Source organism: Pan troglodytes, chromosome 1, assembly GCF_028858775.2.
Source record: "Pan troglodytes isolate AG18354 chromosome 1, NHGRI_mPanTro3-v2.0_pri, whole genome shotgun sequence".
Taxonomy (NCBI): Eukaryota; Metazoa; Chordata; class Mammalia; order Primates; family Hominidae; genus Pan; species Pan troglodytes.
In genome coordinates this window covers 120,519,376-120,541,981 of record NC_072398.2, presented here as the reverse complement: position 1 = coordinate 120,541,981, position 22,606 = coordinate 120,519,376, and the positions used below count along the sequence as shown (strand labels likewise).

Sequence of the window (22,606 nt, the reverse complement as noted above, 5' to 3'; positions counted from 1 at the left end):
TACTGACAACAGCCCAGCTTTTGATGTTTCCTCTTTTGCAAAAAGAAAACAAGGAAAGAAAGGAAGGGAGGAAGGAAGAAAGGAAAGAAGGGGAAGGAAGTCATTTGCAACTAATTAGTAATATGCGCAACAGGATTTTTTTTTGGTCTTTTATTGAATTCTGTATATAACATTAGCAAAGAAAACACTTTAAATCCAATGAGAAATTTAAAAAATCAATCAGATGAAAATATCACATAATCAAAACTCACAGATATTTTCTGATATTCACTTAACAAAAGGCCCAAAATTATTATGACATGAACATCAGAGAACATGGTATAAAGCTTATTTCAACTTAATAATATGTAATAAATTAAAACAACTCAATGTCAAAGGATAAACAGAAAAAATAGAAGGTTTGATTTTACATCTTATTCAGAATTCCATTATCATCACTGCTTAAGAATGATTATTTCATTTCATAAAAATAATGCTTGCTTATTTGATGAAGAGAACTAAATTCAATGTTAGAAAATTTTAAATTCCAATATAATAAGTTCTAGTTAAATATTCACAGTAACATTGCATTGCTAATCAGTAAAAGTACAGCATGTATCACAGACTGTTGACTTACAAGGGAAAGCAGTAACAGTGTCTCTCTGCTGTCTGAGAAAAGAATAAAAATGTGCTATTGTGTCATGAATTGAAAGGAATGTCTTCCTTATTCAAACTAAGCAGTCATTATATTTTAACTGGGAAAATTCTTAAGTAAAATTTTAAATATGTGGAGAAATTTTACTAAATATTTGAACTGTGATAAATGTTAGTAATATTGTTATCTAACACTTGATAATCAATTCTTTTTGAATAGTTACAGGAAATGAGCTTTCTTAAAATAAAGGCAGTTTTTCTCCCCAGTCCCTCTTCTCTGTCCTCCACTAATCACAGAATAAATGTGATGAAATACAGTATGCTGAAAAATGGTCGCTAGGTTGGATTTTTTTTTCCTCTGAATCAGAATGGATGCAGTTTCTTGGATTGATTACTGCTTTATTCAACTGTTCAGAAGTCAGTCCTTATGATGGATTTTTAAAAAGGGAGATTAGAAATGTCAGTCAAGAAGATCAACTTTTAGTCTAGCATTCTGACATCAAGTGAATTCAGTGTCTGTGGTCAGGGTGTGCAAACTTATATGTTTTAGGTGGAAAATGTTTGAATATCACCCTGTGGAAGGGCTATAGTCTGGAGGTATCTGAAAAGGTCTGACAAGAACAGCAACAATGTCTTTGCACTAAAATCTGAAAATTCCCAATGTAACTTTTAAAATTAAATTTTTGTCAAAGTTTTAAAGATAATGGCAGTGACAGGATAAAAATAACATGACAAAAAGTGAATAGTATAAAGAACATAGGAGGTTTAGAGCCATTTATTGGCCATATTATCTTGGACTAGTCATTTGATCTTTCTAAACCTTGGTTGTTTAATCTCTAAACTTCAGATGACATTAGTACTTCATATAAATATTTTCAACGCTAAATAAATTATGTGAATGATCTTTGCAAGTATGATGTAAGCAAATCTTATAGTAAACTAACGCTAGACTCTATAAAAAAATTGAGGTGTTTTATTTGTTATTCTGACTTCTGCATAATCTGTATAAGATTTCAAAAATAGATTCTTATAACACGTAGCATGTCACTTAGAAATACTACATACACTGTTTGCTTTCCCTTGAATGTGTATATATATATTTATATTTGTGTGTGTGTATGTGTGTAAGAGCTTTTAAACTGAAATTATACCATTCTGTGGGATAGTTTCAAAAATGGTCTATACAGTGCCCTTAAAAGTGAAAAAAGAGAATATTCTTATTTGGCTTATATTCATACAATTTTATGGCATTTAAGAAAAACACTTTGACAGTTTAAAGTAAACTAAATACTTAACCCCATCCCCACCCCCAAACCCAGCATTAAGAGATCACATATAGAAACAACTTACCAGAAGAGATACTACTATGATTCGTTTATGATGGTCAGTTCACAAATTGTTGTAAGATACAGTATTAACACAATATGCTAGAATCACCATTTATCAAGTTTCATCAAATTTAAAAAAATGAACGAAATCACTTCTCACAAAGATCACAGTAATACATAAGCGACTCAATTACACCTAAAGTGAAAATTCAGATTCATAAAACCAAAATGATCAGATTAAATGTTTTAACTAATTGCTCCACTAGTCAAAATATACATTTCCTTTTATGACAGAGGCCTTTAAAAACTGCCCCCTTTTCTGAATGGAAGGGATATAAGACTAAACTTCTGGACAAATAATCTCAGTATGACAAAATATTTCTGTATTATTCAATTTCCCGAGCATCCAAATTTTAGTATCATTCTAATATCTTTCCATCATAAAAGCAAGAACCAGAATATACTGCTGTTTTTCAATAGGTATAGTCGCCTCTTATCTGTGATGTGCAAAAGCTATAACCCTTCTTTACCTAACTATCCACTATTGCCAAACAGACATGTTTGGGTTATCCCTGAATTTTGTTTCTCACTCCTGAGCAAAATGAACTACGATATGGCTGTATTAGGCCTCCTTTGTATTCAAAAACATTCACAAAATTGTGTGAATATTATTTTAAATTATAGTAATTGCTTCTGGGACCAAAAGGACATTAACTTTTTAATGTGACAAAAATGCACCATTACAATCTGCTACAGTTCATCGATAAGCATGATATACTTGCTTCTGATTTGCTACATGTTTATTAAACTACAAAAATTTAAAGAGAAGATTAACTGGAACAGACATTCTGTTTAGGTAATTCACTCAGCATTCAAAGATGAAATGATAAATCATAATAATTTAAAGCCAAGGTCAAAATAAAAGGTAAGATTACTTTTTTTTTACTTTTTTATGTCTTGCTGAGATCAATTATTAGTATTAGAAACAAGAACATTTGGACTTGCAATCTGTTCACTCAAGTAGAAATATGTGGCATCTTAGTGACTAGAGGGGAGCAACATGTACATGTACACATATAACAATCTGAAAACATTATAGAATTATCAGAGATGAAGAGACATACAGATTACTAAGTTTAAAAAGTCTTCACTTTACAGATAAACTTGGGCTCAGAGAAGTTAAAGGAACTTTCCTAGGGCATATGAGAGTTTTTGGCAGAGCCAGCACCACAGCACAGACACCTGCTTAAGCTCTACCAATCTGCTTCTTGTGTAAAAGGAGTCAAGAGATCATAAGGCAAACACTTCTATCACTCCAACCTTTTCCCACCTTCCCCTGCTCCCAGGCTTAAAATGTTGAGTGTGCAATAAGGCTCTGGTACAGTTTTAGCATTTCATAGACAATTTTCAAGTTACCTTAACATTTAACTAAACAAATGCTCTCCCCTCCTTTCTAGCTATTTCATTAATCTGTTTTCATTCTGCAGACTGATTTTTCTACTTTTTTGATCCCATTATAGATCAGTGAAAATTCTAAGGAGAAAGAATCCTATCTCTTTTCATCACAATCAATTTGAAGAATGATATATTTATGATACTTTCAAGGCTTAAATCTTACTTCATGTTTCTTTCCTGCGTAAGAAAATCTGGGTACTTAAGTTTTCTTTTTTTTTTTTTTTTTTGAGAGAAAGTCTCACTCTGTTGCCCAAGCTGGAGTGCAGTGGCATGATCTTGGCTCACTGCAACCTCCACCTCCTGGGTTCAAGCTGTTCTCCTGCCTCAGCCTCACGAGTAGCTGGGACTACAGGCATGTATCACTATGCCCAGCTAATTTTTGTATTTTTAGTGGAGTTGGGGTTTCACTATGTTGGCCAGGCTGGTCTCGAACTCCTGACACCTTGTGATCCACCTGCCTTGGCCTCCAAAAGTGCTAGGATTACAGGCGTGAGCCACCGCACCCGGCCCTGTTTTCTTCAAAGCATTTCTCAAATGTGTATAATGAGAATTTGGGGACTGGTAAGGGGTTTGGAGATCATTGAATCCAGCACGCCCATCTTGCAATTCAAGCCTACAAACTGAAGCCTAGTAATGTAACAGATTTACCTAAGGTCCCACAGGTAGAAGGTGAATAAATATTCTGGTCTACTGTTATCTAAACCAGTAGCATTTTTACTATCCTTTCTGTGAATCATATTCAGTATAACAGTTTACTCATCTGACACCATCCTGTGCTTTTATCACAAAAATCCAGGTTTTGTCTTTATTTGAAACTGTAACCTGTAATAATAATTCAGATATTAAATATACTATAATGCATACAGTTGTTTCATTCGTGTTTTATAAAGGTAGTTTTTGTGTCTATTTTGGTAACACCTACTGATCCTTACTAAAACATCTGAATATCTAAGACCTCCTGTAACACCGTTGATCAGTTTGTTTCAATCATCCCAGTAGCTAATGTGCATTACTTTACTGTTAACCAGGCTGTGATAATTAGTTATAAGGATTATGTTTGCTGCAATGGACTGACTATTCTCCAGGCCCATATCTCTACTAAATGGGCTAACATAGAACAAAGACAAGGCAGTGGCTAAATTTTCACTTTAATCACAAATCATCTTGACTAAAAGTTCACATAGCTCAAATCTGAGATAGCTGTCAGACTTTCATTTTTTCCTGTAGTGATCTAGTCTCAAAATTTTGACACAAAGAAATTACCAGCAGATTGTGAGACATTCATTGTAGACTTTGCCTCAAAGAAAGTTACCTAGATTGTATCTCTTATTTATCTATCTGTTTGGCTGCAGGTATAAGATTGTTTTAGTTACTGATTCTCATACAATGCAATTCATCACTTTTACTCCATTCTGTAGGGGATCAAAACATTTATAATCTTGGCTTTGCTACTGAAATATTTTTATAGTTACTAAAATTCTACAAGTGCTCTTATTATAACATAGCATGGTTATACATTTAAGTAACAGAGGATTGGTTATTTATGTATTTGTTCAGGTATATTTTGAAACTAAAATATGGAAATAAAAAAGGGTTCCATATAATAAATTTTCACAGTTTGACTTTCCATAAGGCTTGTGAAATAATATACAAATAGCTACCATTCTGCTGAAATGTCACAGTAAATACATTAATGGCACAGAAGTGAAATGTCCCCAAATGGGAAGCCATCTTCATGACCTCCTAAATCTCTTTTCCAACTAAAACTTTTTTTTAATTGAAAAAGAGTTCCATTTCTAAAAGAATATAAAAATAGAAAATGAGTTAAGGAAACTTTTACATATATAATTTTGAAGGAAAAGCTATAAACATTAGATGAAATATTATATATATCTTTAAGAATGTGCTTTGTCTTACCACACCAAACATCCCATGAAAACAAAATTAAATGAATATATTATATATGAACTGTTGAAAGTATAACTAAATGTTACAATTTTAATTAAGATAGAATATTAAAACATGTAATAAGTACTAATACATTTTTGTCAAGTTCAGCTCAGCTAAAACCTATAAGGCTAATTTGCAAATTTATCATTTTGAATTAAAAAATAAAAGAATGTTTAATCAAGCAAGGCACATTTCTTTTAGGCAAGTCTGTCTTTAATACCATTCATTTGGGCACAGTGTAGACTTCACTTATTTATATGTAAATGGGCTAATCTATGTATGAGAGCCTTTGGTACAAAACACACCTTCACAAATAAAGTTGCACATAACCCAGAACATGGAATATAACACGACTATATCTCATGATTAAACACAGTCCACTACTTAATTGAAAAAAAAAAAAACAAAACAGTAATAGTTGGCTTGCTAGAAACAAATTTTAGGCTTTCTTTATCTGCAGCACTGATTATAGTTTTTGGATGATTCGATTTCATCAAAATGTCAAAAGGTTGCAATGATACCTTAATATTTTTAGCATTCTTCATCTCTTGATGAAATGTCTTTTATATGCACGCATTATGAAGCGAATCCTCCAACTTCAGAGTTGTTCCCTTTATATAAAGCATTTGTTAGAGACATATTATTTAATGTCAACTGAAATAAAAATATGTGCTGGCAGATGGATCACTGCCCATCAGTGATATAACTGCTACTGCATTCTTGATCCAGGCAATTTAAAATGGAGCATCCTACTGGTCAGTGCAGCTCTACAGTTCTTTATGTGGGGGGCTCTTCAGGGATCTGTCAGACAGAGTAAACACAATAATTTACAGGTATATTTAACTTTTAAAAAACTATAGACTTTATGTCAATAGAAAATGTTCCATTCATGAACCAACCCAAATGTCCATCAATGATACACTGGATTAAGAAAATGTGGCATATATACACCATGGAATACTATGCAGCCATAAAAAAGGATGAGTTCATGTCCTTTGGAGGGACATGGATAAAGCTGGAAACTATCATTCTCGGCAAACTATCACAAGGACAGAAAACCAAACACCGCATGTTCTCACTCACAGGTGGGAATTGAACAATGAGATCACTCGGACACAAGGCAGAGAACATCCGCCTGTTGGGGGGTGGGGGGCTGGAGGGCTGGGGAAGGGATAGCGTTAGGAGAAATACCTAATGTAAATGACAAGTTGATGGGTGCAGCAAACCAACATGACACATGTATACCTATGTATCAAACCTGCACATTGTGCACATGTAACCTAGAAGTTAAAGTATAATTTTTAAAAAAAACAGAAAATGTTCCATTCATTAATTATTTTTTAAATGTTGCTTTTTAAAAACTGTTACCCTGAAAAGCTCAAGCAATTTAATTGTCTAAATGTATTAACTACATATTTCTTTTAATTTGTAAGTTAGAAAACGTTTTGGAGTATGCTGAAATTATAGACATTTTTCTACTAATAATGATCTTGAAATGTAGTCCAAACCAGTGCGATAGTTTGCTTTTGGACACAAAATTTATCTTCAGCCTTAGAATCATCGAAAGGTTCTGAGTGCCTATTGATTTTTAGAAAAATGTATGTATTAATTTTCTCAGTGTATTTCCAAGGATTTTTTTTCCTGGCTGCCCATCTTACTGTGGTAATCTATGATGAGAACTCTTGAAGTGAATAAAAATCCAACGCTAAGTGTCATGGAGAGAAAAAGAGAGAGAGAGAGAGAGAGAGAGACACAAGACACCAAATAAGTGCTGAGAAAACCATGTTCTATGTGCTAATAGGATGACATTCCTATCATTTATCTCTTCATTATAAATAACTTTTAAGTCTGTTGATTCTTTAAAATATGAACTCTGCACAGTTATGTACCACTTTAAAATTTCCCAAATTAAGACAATAATAACCACTTGACCAGGACAAGAAATAAAGGTTAAAGGTTTGGTGCTTCTGTTCCCTAACTGCCAAAATAATTATTGAGAAATTCTGATAGCAAAATATTTCTTAAGAAGAGGATAAAGCTATACAATAGTCTTATTCACTTCCTACATCCAGAATCTAGAATAGTGTTTGGCATATAGTAGACACTTTATATGCTGAATTAATGAATAAATCTCTATCACCCTGGGTAGTGTCTGACACATAGGAGGTACTCAGTAAATACATGTTGAATACATAAATGGATATATAAAAATTAGATTTATGTATTCTAGAAATTTACTAACTATATAATATAAAGACAGAAATTATAAAGACAAAAATAAAAGATGCTATAAACCCAGCTCTGGGTTTGAATATGTGAATATCATCCATCACAATATGTAGAGAAGACTATTTCCCATATATACTCCTGGTTTCAGCAGGTGCCCAAAACCAGTGGTAAATGCCCAAAGATGGTGATCTGGAATTTGAGTGTGCTTTTGATGGAAGAATCATTCACTTGCTAAATTAAATACTGTATGCCTACTGTGTGCTGGGCAATCAATTAACTATCTATTGAAATTTTTTTCTTATTGGCCTGGATTATATACTTGGTCACCTTGATCTCGCAGACAGATCACTGCTCATCAGTGATTTTAAAAGTCTTAACACTGATTTTAGGCAGAAAGAAAGAGTACGTTCACAGTATGCTTAATTTTCACTATCAGAGTTTTAAAGTTATAATGGTCTAATAGTTATTAATGACTACTAATCATAAGAAATCACAAGTAACATGAATGACCTAGCATCCATATTATTTCCTAAGTGCCTAGGATCTGCTCAATGCTACTGCAGCTTTGCTTACCTTGAGAAGTCTGCATTAAGCTATTCTTGTCTTGCTGCTGTTACATTCTTTTTATATAAAATGTTGGGCCTTAAAAAACAACCTCATGTATTAATACCTGCCTCTCAAGGCTCTTGAGATTATTAAATAAGAATGGTATAGCATGGCATCCTAATAAAGTATAGGTGTGGAGGGGGTGGTAATTCAACAGAAACAAAAATAAAAGTGATAGCAGGATAATCATCATAATGTCGGCCGGGCGCGGTGGCTCACGCCTATAATCCCAGCACTTTTGAGAGGCCAAGGTGGGCGGATCACGAGGTCAGGAGATCGAGACCATCTTGGCTAATAGGGTGAAACCCCGTCTCTACTAAAAATACAAAAAAAAAAATTAGCCGGGCGTGGTGGCGGGCGCCTGTAGTCACAGCTACCCGGGAGGCTGAGGCAGAAGAATGGCGTGAACCCGGGAGGCAAAACTTGCAGTGAGCCGAGACAGTGCCACTGCACTCCAGCCTGGGTGACAGAGCGAGACTCCGTCTCAAAAAAAAAAAAAAAAAAAAATCAGAATGTCTATATTAGTGGTTAAGATGTGGGTTGAAAGGCTTAGAAGAATGGACCCAAAATCGATTCTATAAAATGAGAGAAAGGAAGTACAATAGAAAACAGTGACCTATAATTGAAGATAATTTACCAAATAAATGTTCCAACATATAGAACAAGAAAAGAGAATAAGAATAGTCAAATTTCAATAATTATCCAATTTATGAAGAAGTAATTAATACCTCCAAAAGGCCTAAATGAAAGAAGTACAGAAACCTAGCTTACTTAACTGTTAGTCTCATCAACTTATATTTGATGAGAAAAGAGTTGAAGTCATTCTATAGCATGTAGTTATATGGGAACTTTGTTTTCATGTGTCTATATACTTTGACATCTGTTAAATTACTTAGTGTTAGCTGCACACCAATAAGTTTTACCAGTTCTACCAAGTAAATGGTAATGAATAAGCTCATGGACTAGAAAGATTTCTTACTCGATTATATATAATTCTCTGATTGAAGTCTTGAAAATTATGTACTCTCAGCAAGCAAAAACCTTTAATCTCACTCAGTAATTAAAGTCAGTAATATGTTAAGATGTGAGCTTTTAAAAAAATCTAGAAAGTCATGGGAAAATGAGCTATGAGGTATAATTGATACTACTTTGAGCTGTATTTAGGTCTACTAATAATAAATATCTTCAATTTATATGGTCACACAATAAAATGCTCTTTTAAAATCAGTTAAAAGGTCTGCAGGGAAAAGATCTACAGACTCTAGGTATAAAGCAATTCAAACAGTTCTTGCTTGGAGTAATTATTTCTGTCTGTACTTTTTGGTTACCCAGTAAATTTTGCTCTTTAGAAGTCTGACACATAGTCACTCTTGTTTAACAAGCTTTTCATAATAATTTCTTATAGAAGAAATGTATTCATGACTATCTGATATTTTATTGTCCTGTAGTCAGACATGAGGTAAATACAAAATGTAATGGCACATAAGGCTGCCTCTTAAATGTCTAATACCTTGACTAAACAAAGTTACAATAGAAAATCCAGTAAAACCCATAGTGAGTTAAATCATAAAAATAAACAATGTCACAATCCTTTACCCAAAACCAGAAAAAAATAAAACTATAGATTTCAATCCTATATTTTGTGTCATTTCTTTAAAAACCCCTAACATTTTTCTCAGAAGAGAAAAATGATCTTTATCCTATGTGAGCTTAACTGCATAAAGTGATGTAAGGAGAAAGAGTTTCTAATTTCTGCTGGTCCACATATGTAAACTCAGGCACATATGTTAGTTTCAAATTTGTTGACACATTTGGTAAGGAAATTGTGCCACTTCGATATGCAGAGGCAACAGTCAAGTCATTCTCTGGTCTGGTTTGCCTGAAAATGCAGGGAAAGGAGAAAATTCAAAAGCGGTGTGGAGAAAGTTCCTCTCTATTCTTATTAGAAGAAGCCTCGTTTCCTACTGCAGAGGAAAGTGCCTTGGTTACAATATTACATAAAATCATGGCACTATCTGCAGTGGTCATATCAATGCTTTAGTTAGTTTCGGTCATTCCATACTATATGTGTTGGTATTTCAATACCGCTAGGAATCTCCCAATACTAAGAACCAAATGCTACTGGATTGCCTTCACCTTCCATTTTATTATTTAGAAGTAGTTTAAGTTTGACCGTTTTATAAATGTCACTCTACAAATCTGCTCTTACTTTTCATTAACTGATTTAAATGTCCCCATCTGCTTTCATGTATGAACAATCACTTCAAAAAATAGCTAATTTTTATTATTTTAAAAAATAGCTAATTTTTAAATGTCATAATTTTAAAATGTAATGTTAATTACATTTTGCAAAAGATACCCAGTCAGGCCATATCTACAGTGATGTAATTCTGTAATTCTGTAATGTGATTCACTAGTGAAATCTAATGTTTGATTCAATCAGCTTCCATAATAATGAAGACTCCATGGATTTTCAGGACTCATCATTAACTGAAACTGAGACTGAACTTATAGGGAAGTTTCTTAGTATGTCTGCTAGATAGATAAGCCTTTTGTAGATATTACTTGTTCGTTCTGATTTTGCTGTGCTGTCCTGGTCAATTAGTCAATATGTTTATGTTATCATTGATTAAAAACACTCTATTAGCTATTATGTATGAAAAAACATGGTCTTTGTGAAGCATTCTAACTTCCAGGTATCCTTAGTGACTAGGTACCCTCAATGATATCTCATATAAGGTAACAGTTAAGTTACTTACATTAAAGGATTCCATCCCCATAATTGGGTGGTGTAATATTTCTTGTGGAAAACTTGCTGGAGCATGTTTTCACAAATGCAAGCCTTCTCCAGTGAACTGATTACAAGGAATTTTGTCCTTCAGAGCATGATGAGGAGTGTAAGCCACATAGTGATTAAATGAAGCATAGATGCATGACATGAAAATTTTGTTTATAGGTTAAAACACCTCAAATTGGAAGGCAATTTCCTTCCTCTCATCTCTCCTTCCAAAAGATATTTATTGGGCACCAACTGTATTTCAGGTACTATGCCAGGTCTTGGGTGATACAGCATACTGAGCAGACAAAACTCCTTGTCCTCATGGAAGGGAATGGAAAACATACAATAAACAAAATAAATAAAATACCTGATACATTAGAGGGAAAAATAAGAAGAGAAAGGATATAGAGAGTGTTGTGAGGTTGCAGTTTTAGATAGTGTGGCTAGGGAAGGCTTCAATGTGAAAGTGGCACCTGAAGGAAGTGATGGAGGCAGCCATGCAGCTATCAGATGCTAGAACATCCCAGGCAGGGAGAACAATAAATACAAAGACCCCAAGGTGGAGCACGCCTGGTGTATTTGAAGAAGATCAAGGTGGCCAGTGTGGCTGCAGCACAGGATCAAGTGGGAGAGGAGTTGGAAATTAGGTCAAAAGGGTAAGGAGGGCAAAATGAGACAGGGCCTTGCAGGCCATTGTAAAAAAGCCTTTAGTTAGTACTCTGTGTGAAATGGGGTGCCAAATGGTGGTCTTGACACAAAGATGTAATATAACTTGATAAATGTTTTTAAAGAATCACTCTGGTTATGTTGAGAATAGACTCAAATAAGAGGAAGGATGGAAACTGGAGGACCAATCGGGAGGCTACTGTAAAAATTCAGGTGAAGATAATGATGGTTTAGATCAAGTGGTAGCAGTAGAAGTGGTATGAAGTGGTAAGGCGTTTGAAACATTTTAGAAGTGTCAACACAGTGGACTAAATAAGGGGTGTAAGAGAAAAAGAAGAATCAAGGATAATTCCAAGGATTTTACTTTGAGCAACTGGAAAATTGAAGCTGCCAGTAGTGGAGGTGGGGAAGAGGGCAGGAAGTACAGGCTTGATGGGCTAGAGAGGGGAGAAGGACGGAAGCTCAGTTTTGGATATATTAGGTTTGAGATGTCTATTAGATATCCAAGTGGAGACGTCACGTAGGCAGGTGGAAATTCAGTCAGGAGCTCAGGGGAGAGATCTAGGTGGGAGATACAAATTTACATACACAGATAGTTTAAAGCTATGAGAATAAGACAGAATGAAGAACGAAGAGATGAGAAAGAACCAGTAAATAAGATTAAGAAGGAGAGGCCAGAGAGGTAGAAAGAAAATCCGGTGTGGTATCTTGGAAGTCAAATGAAGACAGTCTTCTTAGGAAGAGGTAGCTGACCATGCCAAATGCTTCTGATAGGTCAAATAGAAATGAGAACTGAGAAATGTCCACTGGGTATCGTTATATGAGGTTACCAGTGACCTTGCCAAGTACACTTTTTGTGGAATGATAGCGGGGTGAGAGCCTTTTGGAGCAGACTCAGGAGAGAGTGGGAAGGGATTCAGTGGTGAACAAAGAGAGAGATAGTCCCCACTTTCATGGAAGAAACAGAAATTAATCATATAACACAAATAAATATAAAATTACAGCTATGTCAAGATAACATACTATATTTAATGCATTCTAAGACCTACATTTTTAGATTTGAGCATCTATGAAATTGGGATGCACCTTAAAATCACTGGTACTTTATCCTTACAATTGGAAATCTTGTAAAAAATAGCACATAAATAATAGTATTTCTTATAATCAAGGGCATCTTAAATTTAATGAACTACTATACTATAATAGGGGAATTGAAAAAACCAGAGTCATGAGAGATGCCTTGGAGGAGTATTGAAGTAAAAATAGAAGTCAAGAGGTGAGGAGAGAAAGAGGAGGCTGGCAGTGAAATATTTGCAAAGATCCCCATTAGCTTAAGGTGGAAAGGGAGCTTATCCTGTATCTGGAAGAAGACCAGTGTGACTGGAGCACAAAAGAAGGAGGGGAGAAATATAAGCAAAGAGGAGGTAAGGCTAGATATGAGATCATGTGGGGCCATAAAAGCTATGCTAAGCCTTTAAGCCTCTATCCTAAAAACAAGAAGACCCTGCAAGAATTTTAAGTAGGGGTGGGTTATATAATCAGATTTTGGTCTCAAAAAGATCATTCTGGCTACCAGGAAGAGAAAGGGTCAGACTGGCCACAAGAAATGTGAGGATGCCATTAAGAGACCTTCACACTTATGTAGGATAGAGATGACAGTGTGGATTAGAGTGGTCCTGGCAGTGCCACAGTAAAGTGGGCTGTTTTTAGAGATATTTGGGAGGCTAAATGACAAAATTTGGTGATAGGTTGAGTATATTTACTATTTCAATGAATGTTATTTCATTAATAAATACATTGAGAACACTAGGCAATAAACCTGCATTTTAAGTAAGGCTGGAAAAAAAGAAAAATGATTTGTAAATATTTATGCTGCACATACAGAATGAAAACCAATATTTTGGAAATTCACTAATTTTCAGAAAAAAATGACACCATTTAGATCTATAGACAGAAAGTAAATGTACTGCAGGATAGGAAGTAATCTATGAACAGGTGAGGGGTGTGTGTGTATGTGTAATAAATTGTCCCCACTGCTTCTCTTCCAAATTAATTATGTTTTAATTTAAAGAACATGTTTAAATGTATAAAAATAAGAACCTTAGGATTCAGAGGGACTTCCATAATGAACAGAAGTTTAAAATAAATGTAATGGAAGACAAATGAAATAACAGTGCTGTTTGATATAAAACATGTAGGCATGATGCTAACTTTCATTCTAAAAAGTGGGTGGGGGCCTCCATAGAGATTCCCAAGAGCCTTTGTGCTATGATATTAGGAGTGGGTGTGAGGTTGGAAGCTCACTGTAAGAGAAAAAGCTTCTCCCCAATCACTATCACCATACTGGAAGGTACGACCCCTGTATCTGCAAAGTCAGAGTCTTGCATGAACAAATTTATTCATAACATTCTTTAGATATGATGAAATATCATTTTTTTCTCCATTTAAGTGTTATATTGCTAGCAACCAGAATTCCAGGCTTTACTTTTTAGGGCAGAGTTCCTATTTCACTCTATTTAGGTTACAACAATAACAACATGGATCCCAAGAAAATGATGGAGGCTCTTTCCCAGATCTCTTCTTAATATGCATTTGATGGCTAATGGTGCAAATTTTAAAACAGAAGAAAAAACACATCTGGTACAAAAGGACCCAGTAAAATCATGAAAACGTTTCTTTTTAAAATGTATTTTCTTCACAATTTTGAAAATTAGCTCACGACATCATTAAAAATCAAGACAAACATCTGAAAGTTTTCTAACCAGTCTGAATCATTTAAATTATACTTGCAAACTGAATATGAGTACATAAAGAATACTATTATCATATGCTATATAGCAATGGCCATTTTCTGGCAGAAAGCTAAGAGCTGAGTCACAATAGTAAGGTCTGGGCTCTGATTGGCTTCTGCTCCCTTTTTCCTGCCTCCTTTGATTTACTTTCTCTCAAAGGTTATCAACCACTTCCTAAAGGTATATAAAAACAAGTGATTTCATTAATATATATAGAATTGCCCCCAAACCCATACGGAATAGTACAAAAACCAATAATCGTATCCTCCTTAGTTTAAAAGGCCTAAAACAAAACACAAAGAAAAAGCTCCCACTGTAAAAATGCAGCCCTAAATATCCTCTTCCACATTCTTATGCTCCTCACCTCTATCTCACAGTGTTTCCATAAGTCTTCAGATTATGGGGCACGTGTGCTTCTTTGCATTTCTTAGTGGGAAGGGTTATCACTTCTATTCACAGCTGAGAGGTGGGAAGGACTTGGAACTGCTGTAGAAAATGTTGAAATTTTAAATGTATAGAAGTCAATAAGTTATAGTTATGGTTCTCAAAGGAATAGACTACTAGTATATATTATATACATTGTCTTTAAATACTATAGCAAAACAAATACTTGAGTATATTATATGCCAAAAAGGTAAATAACAAGTTTTATGCCAACAAACCATAATTTTAAATGTCTTCATAATGTGCATTTAAATTTCAATACTGAAATTTTATTTCAAAGTTTAGAAATAACTGACATAATGCTTCCTCCTATGCCTAGGTGTCTATGATTATATCACCACAGTTGGTGTATCATGTCATTTTAAAACATCATAAAAGAAATAAAACAATAACAATGTTAACTTCCATGTTTCTATCTGGATTCATCAGCTGTAAGGCATATACATTTTTCCCCAGGGTGTTGATGGGTGTGCATTGATCCAGTCACACCTCCTCACATGAATCTCTTGCTATACACAGACATCTGTATATTTCTTCAACACCTAAGATGTGCAACTGAGCTCAACAGTGAAGGTTGTAGTTTGGCAAAGCCAGCTGGCATGTGCAAACGTAGGCTCATTAGAATTTTGCTCTAAGCCCAAATCATTATCCATTTTTCATTTCATAAATGATTTAAGAACTTAGAGAAGGGTCTGCAGCTATTATGTAGGAAAAATTATATTTTAATTTCTTTAGAGCACAGATGCCCTTAAAGATCCATGGAGTGGTTAGGTAAGGCAATAATGTCACAAGTTTCAATGAACTGGCAATCTCATTCTGCTTTTAATACTTCTATTCTGAATAATTTCTTCCCTCTTAATAAGGGAGAGTCAAAATATTTACACAACTTTCTGGTATGGTTCTTCAGTAAATGAAGCAAAGTATAAGGAGATAGAAAACTAATTTGCATAATGCTATCATCTATTGTTGATTAAAACACATGAAAACAGAAAAATCTTAAAAGTGAAAAATGTCCATTGTCATAGCAGTTATCACTAAACACTACTATGACTGGTTATACTTTCTAAGATTAAATCTAGATAAACCAACCATAAGAAAATAATCTTTGTTATTAGAAAAGTCAATCTCTTCATCTTATTTAAATAACTTATATTTGATCCTTATATTTGGTTAAAATACCTGCTTATTTTAAACAGGTTAATTTTCAGTATACTGAAATGAAATAGGTTTCTGGAGATATGTTATCTACATGAACTCATTAATTAGTGACATGGGCTGAAGCCAAGTCTAAAAGCATAAGAGATTTATTTTGTCTTTCAAGTCACCTAATAAAAGTAGCATGTGTTTCAGAGACAGAATAACCTGGCTTTAAATCATAACTGAGTCTCCTGCTAGCTGTGAAGTCTTAGGGAAATCACTTAACTTTAAGCATCTATTTTATGCCCTCCTAAAATGAGTTTAATAGCACTTACCTTGCAGAGTTGACAAGTGTCCAGGACATGGTTGACTCTTAATAAATGGTAATTATTATTCTTATAATAGAAAGGAAATAGGAAGACACTGATTACTTGTGTATTTCATATTCACAAAGCATTGTATTAATTATACAATGCTTGTGAGTGATGATCACAATATAATCTCTTAGCAAAATCTCTGATGCCGTGTCATGGAATTATTTTTTCTAAGTGTTCTACCTGTATTAACATTTACTATTCACAATAAACCTGTGAAGTACTGTTTATCACCCTCATTTTACAAACAAAGAAACTGAGGCACAGAGAGGTTAAGTAAGTTGTTCAAGATCATATACCAGAGTCAGGATTCAAATCCTGGAAATATGACTGCAGAGCTTATGCTTTTAACCACTTTATTAAAAGCCTGGAAATAACATTTATGTAAGATAACAGCCATTCACTCAACAAATATAAAAGGTGCCACATTCTGTGCTAGGCACTAGTACCCAAAACGTTCAAGACACAGAGCTTATATCCTTTAGGGAACTTACAATGTGGTGACTACAAGTAATCATATTACCTCAAAGTTATGAGTCAAAAGCCAGGATATTTCTCTGGATTAAAGAACAAAGGCCCCCTTTAAATTACTGCCATTTAATAACCATAAGGATTATGGCACAACCATAATTTACGTATAGAACTAATCAAGGTTTCTACATCTCCTGAATAAATGTGAATAAAATTGTCATTGCACTTCTTCCATCTCTATGTTAAGAACAGATACAAAAATTATTTTAATGTAATTGTTACAATGTATCTAACATATTATCAGAATGTGTCATTAAAAATAGTTTCTGGTCATTAAGGGTACCAAAAGTTTGGTCAAGAGGTAGATCAATGTCAAAGGTTAACTCAAACAAAAAGCAAAGAAAACTAGATAATAAAGTCCTACTTAGATATACATAGATAAAAACAAATATATGATAAAAACAAACAACAAATCTATGACCAGGTATATTTAGATTTCTTGCCTCTATTTGTTTGGTCTTTTCCTTCCTCAGCTCTCTCTTATAGTCTCAATCACTATTTTCCACTCTCTTCAATGCATGCATTATAAATGTACTCCTAACTGAAAATACTTTATGGGCTTTAAAAATAGGGTTACTCTCATTTACTCTGGAAGGATAGAATAGTTATATGCTATTAAAACCAAAAAACAACTGTAGATAATGTATAATTTATATAATGTATATGAAACAGATGATTATGTTTAAATAAAATGTTACTCTTATTTGTAACCATTTTTTGTTTCAAAGAACTGTACCACTGCATACTATTAAATAATTATGTAAATTAAAATTGGACCAATAATCTAACAGCAGTAGATTCTGCCATTTATCCTTTTTAAAGGGAAACAGGTTGCTTGGAGGCCAAGTGGGTTAGTAAAAGGAATGGAATAATTTTCAGTTTGGCTTGGGTGAAGGTTATTCTGAAGAGCAATGACTGTTTTTTCATCCTTTTGTAATAAACAATGGAAACTAAACGACAGTTAGCAACATGGAAATCAAATGAGAAAGGTGTAAATTATTTTTAAAAAGACACCAAGCATGTAACTAAGATAAAACTGTTGGTTTGGCAAATACCATCAGTCTATATATGAATGACAGTTCCCTGGCTCTGGATAACAAAAGGGACTGCTCCCAGTAGATCACAGAGTGCTCACCTGATTCTGTCTGTCTTCTGGCAACCCTTGGCATATGGCTGAAACTTGCAGGTGTTCTCCCAAGATCTGGTTACTTCCAGTCCCTCCTTTTAATTGATTGTCTGCAATTCACTCAGTTTTAAACGTGCATCCTTTATTTATTTGAAGTTTATTTAGCTTGTCAAGTGCTGTGATGATGACAGAGCTGTTGTGGGATCTGTATTTTTTTTTTTTTTTAAAGAGAATGCCTGAAGGTCCCTTGTAGTAAGGTTTCAGGCACACTGATGGAATCTCTCATTTGCTTATGTACAGAACACTTTTACATTTGCTTTTAAATTTCATTTGTTGGCTTGAAAGTTCTTGGAGAAAGAAAACTGTAGAGAAGCATCTTTAAAAATTATTGCCTAATAAATGGCATTTAATCCAGATCATGCCTTATTGTGGTTAATATCTAACATTCCAAACACCATATTTTCCTCCTTGATTCAGTCATTACGGAATGACATAATGATTTTCATAGTTAAAAAATGCATTTGGGATTCATTTCACCTCCTTAGAGTCTCAGACTTAACTTTATTTTTTGTGCGGCTTATTCAAACAGTGGTTTTCCTTATGAAATCATTTAAGTAGGAACCATCTGGAAAGGTTACTGTGGAAACGGCAGGGGCTGGGAGGTGGGGCTAGAGAGCAAGAGATGCCATGACAACCTTTTTCGGGTTTCCCAGGAAACATGGGTTGCTATGGAAACTGCATCAGTCAGGTCCGAATTAGTAACTTCCGCTGGAAGGGGTGTCTGCCACTTTAATCTTCTTGTGATACTGCCGAAGCTTATCTCTCAGATGCATTAGGAAATTTTTTGTTTCTCTCAGCAACACTGAAAACATCTGTTTCTAGACTTTGATAGTTGTTGAGGCTGGGACATATGCACAGAACTTCACTGGAATCTGTTAGTCTAATGCTTTAGAAATGCTTAGCAAGCCCGAAAGAATTAAACTAATTAGTCAGATCAGGACATCTTGGGCATTTCCCTTTATTCAAAGTTGTAGAGACACTTAAAATTCCGGGAAAGGGGATTCAAATAGGAATTTAAGTCAAAAACCAAATAACTCATGGCGGGTTTACAAGTCATATTCTAGTTAGACTCTTCATCCACATATCTACAGGGTAGGCAACCGAAATACATATTCAATAAATAACGTTGAAAGGTCCATCAAACTGAAGCATCATTTACTACGAATTGATGTGCTTAGGAAAGAAACAACTGCCTTTAAAATTCTGAGGTTAAACAGTTACTCTAACTGTTCTTTAGTTTCATTTCCTCCCAGGATGTACTGCTCTTTTTAAAATAGGGCGTGTACTAGAAATGAAGTTTAATGTAAGTCTGTTGTTTACAATGTTAAGAGAGAGAGGGTAAGAGGGAAAAGGAGAGCTGAGAGAATGCAGCCCACTTGCAAAACAGGCACCTGTTTCAGTATGAAGCAGCAGGGAGAGGGAGAATGAAGTGTGCTTTCCACTTCTTCAGGTCCTTTCCTTGATGAATGGTCTGGAAATGTATAAAACAAGGGCATAGGCAGACCAAGGGGGCACGTTCCACACAATACTGAGCACAGCATGTCACTTGTATCACATATTAAACATCGGTGAATATCTTTTTGATGTTGACACAAGAGTTGGGATTATTGTTCGTGGTGCAGGTGGCAGTGGAATTGCCCGTTTTGAAAGGGGTCTGGGGGAAAGCGCTATGGTTCATACCCCCCTCTTCGATCACCATATACTCCGACTTACTCAGAGTCGAGTTACTCCTTGCTTTTCGGAGCTCCTCGGCTGAAGAGGAGAGGTGCTGGCAACTTCCCACGTGCATGTACTGGGCTTGCTCTTCCCCTTCTGTCTCCCGGTGGTAGAAGTAATTGAAGTTGGAAACAATCACGGGAACTGGCAATGCGATGGTCAAGACACCGGCGATGGCACAGAGAGATCCCACAATCTTGCCCCCTATGGTCACTGGGTGCATATCGCCATAACCCACTGTTGTCATGGTTACCACTGCCCACCAGAAGGCATCCGGGATGCTGCTGAAACCTGAAGTGGGGTCGTCTGCCTCGGCAAAGTAGACCGCGCTGGAGAAAAGGATGACCCCAATAAAGAGGAAGAAGATGAGCAATCCCAGCTCCCGCATGGACGCCTTCAGCGTTTGCCCGAGGATCTGCAGCCCCTTGGAGTGGCGCGACAGCTTGAAGATGCGGAAGACCCTTACCAGGCGGATGACCCTCAGGATGGCCAGAGACATGGCCTGCTGTCCATTGCCCTGTCGTTCGGCCAGCTCGGTACCCAGAGTGATAAAATAAGGGATGATGGCCACAATGTCGATCAGGTTCATGATGTTTCGCGAGAAGGTGGCTTTGCTAGGACAAGCGAAGAACCGCACCAGCAGTTCGAAGGAGAACCAGATGATGCACAGCGTCTCCACCACGAAGAAGGGATCGGAGAAGCTGGAGGCTCCTGCGCGGGCCCCCGACGTGCTGTTGCCGGCTGCTTCGAATGAGTCCTGCGACGTCGAGGCGGGGTAGTCCTTCTCGTCGCGGAACTCCGGCAGCGTCTCCAGGCAGAAGATGACAATGGAGATGAGGATGACCAGCACGGACACGATGGCGATGCCCCGGGCCGGCCCGGAGCTCTCGGGGTACTCGAAGAGCAGCCACACCTGGCGCTGGAAGTCGCGGCGGGGCAAGGGCCGCTCCTCCTCCCGCAGGAAGCCCTCGTCCTCGCGGAACTTCTCCATGGCCTCCTCGCCCAGCTGGTAGAAGCGGATCTCCTCGGAGAAAATGTCGATGGGCACGTTGACCGGCCGGCGGATGCGGCCCCCGGACTGATAGTAGTAGAGGATGGCGTCGAAGCTGGGCCGGTTGCGGTCGAAGAAGTACTCGTTGCGGAGCGGGTCGAAGTACCTCATGCGCCGCTTGGGGTCGCCCAGCAGCGTCTCGGGGAACTGGCAAAGGGTCTTCAGCTGCGTCTCGAAGCGCAGCCCGGAGATGTTGATGACCACGCGCTCCCCGCAGCAGTCCTGCTCGCCCGCGGCCGGCAGTGAGGGCGGCAGCGGCTCGTAGCGGTCGCAGCCGCCGCCGCCACAGCCGCCTTGAGGCGGGGCCCCTCCACCATCGGCCACCTCCGGCTCCAGCAGGTGGTCCCCGGGCACCACGGTCATGTCGGGCGGCAGCTCGCGGCCTGCGGCGGGCTCCGCGTAGCCGGGGTTCACCAGCGTGTGGGCACCGCCGCTGCTCGCTGGGCGCTGGGGAGGGTGGGCGCGGTGGCGGGCTGAGGGCGGCGGCGGCGAGCGCAGAAGGCTGAGGTGCTCGTCCATGCGGCGGGGAAGAGGCGGCAGCGGTGGGGCCAGGTCGCTCCTCCTCGCGCTCCCCGCCCTTTCGCCGCCTCCGCCCCCGAGCCGAGCCCGCCGCCTGTTGCAGCCAAAGCCGCGATGCTCTGTCTGGGTCTGGCGCGGTCAGCCGGGCTCCCGCACGGAGACGCCTCCTCCCTCCTTCTCGCGCTCTCCGCCCCCTCCCCTGCGGGGCGCGCGCCCGCCTCCGCGTCCCCTTAGGATTCCCGCCCACCGCGCGGGCGCGCGTCCCGCTCTCGGGGGCAGCCGCCGGGCTTGCATTTCTTGCAGCCCTCAAGGCCCCTCGGTGTCAGCGAAAGAGCCCTCATGTTGTACCTCGGCGCCCCGCGGGAATGCCCACCCAGCAGAGCCGGCCCACGGGGAGTCAGGCTGCCGGCCCGGGCCCCTAGGCTCCGCCCGCTTCTGGTCAGCGCCCCTCGCCCCCGGCCCGCCTGGCCGCGTCCCAGTCGCCAGGGTTTTCGGCCCGTGGGCCGGGAGAGCTCCCGCCGCGGCCCCGCGGGCGCCGGCCCCCTGGCCTCCACACCCCTAGGTACAGCCCGGGGAGGGCAGGCGGGCCCAGTGTCCAGGGAGGGAGTGCAGGCCAGGCGGGCGCCCTGGGCCAGAGGCAAGCCTGGCGCCGGCATCCCAGGTTCCCTTGAGGGTCGAGGACCGCCAAACCCTGGGGAGGAGCGGGGGTTTAAACAATTTAGCTTCTGCTAGGATGCGAAGCCAAAGGGAGTAATGGGTGCTGATGGGCTTCGCAAACGGAGTCCGAAGGAAATGGATTGTTAAAGGCGTTCGGGCCCTGCTGCTTTAGTGAATAGTTCACACCCGTTTTCGCAGCGGAGATGTCGGCCACTGGGAAGAATCAAGGACCAAGTTTCTGATTGGGATTAGTGGTGACAGCCTGGTCTTTATCCACTACACAGGTTTCCTGTTGGCGGGGAAATAAGAGGAAAAATGGGAAAGGAAATTCACGAAGTCTAAGTTGTGTGGTTAGAAAGTCCAGCTTTATGACTCAAGCCTGTCGTGGAAGGGATGAGAGCAGGACCTGTACCTAGACTTTTTACTTAATATTTTGGCACTGCCCTTGTGGTAGGGAATTTGCAGCGCTCTAGTTGTTAAACTGGAAGGACATTCATTCTTGTACCTCTTGCTTGATCTGGGCCCAGAGATAACTTACATGTATCTTCTTTAA

At 38.1% G+C, this 22,606-nt stretch overlaps 1 protein-coding gene across 3 annotated transcripts; it reads right to left on the bottom strand.

Moving 5' to 3' along the window:
- Positions 1–118: 118 nt before the first annotated feature.
- KCNA3 (potassium voltage-gated channel subfamily A member 3) lies at positions 119–22,372 on the bottom strand. 3 transcript variants are annotated; one of them, XM_524797.8, is made up of 3 exons: positions 18,060–22,372; positions 14,803–14,924; positions 119–6,167 (listed from the first exon to the last, which is right to left on the bottom strand). In XM_524797.8, exon 1 carries the CDS (start codon positions 21,394–21,396, stop codon positions 19,669–19,671), a length of 1,728 nt encoding a protein of 575 aa, XP_524797.3. In that variant the 5' UTR covers positions 21,397–22,372; the 3' UTR covers positions 119–6,167; positions 14,803–14,924; positions 18,060–19,668. The 3 variants fall into 3 exon arrangements, with proteins under 3 accessions (XP_524797.3, XP_009427918.3, XP_054541525.1); XM_009429643.5 differs by having other exon boundaries at positions 14,803–14,921; XM_054685550.2 differs by lacking the exon at positions 14,803–14,924 and having other exon boundaries at positions 5,558–6,167.
- Between the last annotated feature and the right edge of the window lie 234 nt (positions 22,373–22,606).

Bases quoted from the DNA above. Each gene is read 5' to 3' on its own strand.
- KCNA3 (XM_524797.8), bottom strand. From the start codon at position 21,396: ATGGACGAGCACCTCAGCCTTCTGCGCTCGCCGCCGCCGCCCTCAGCC.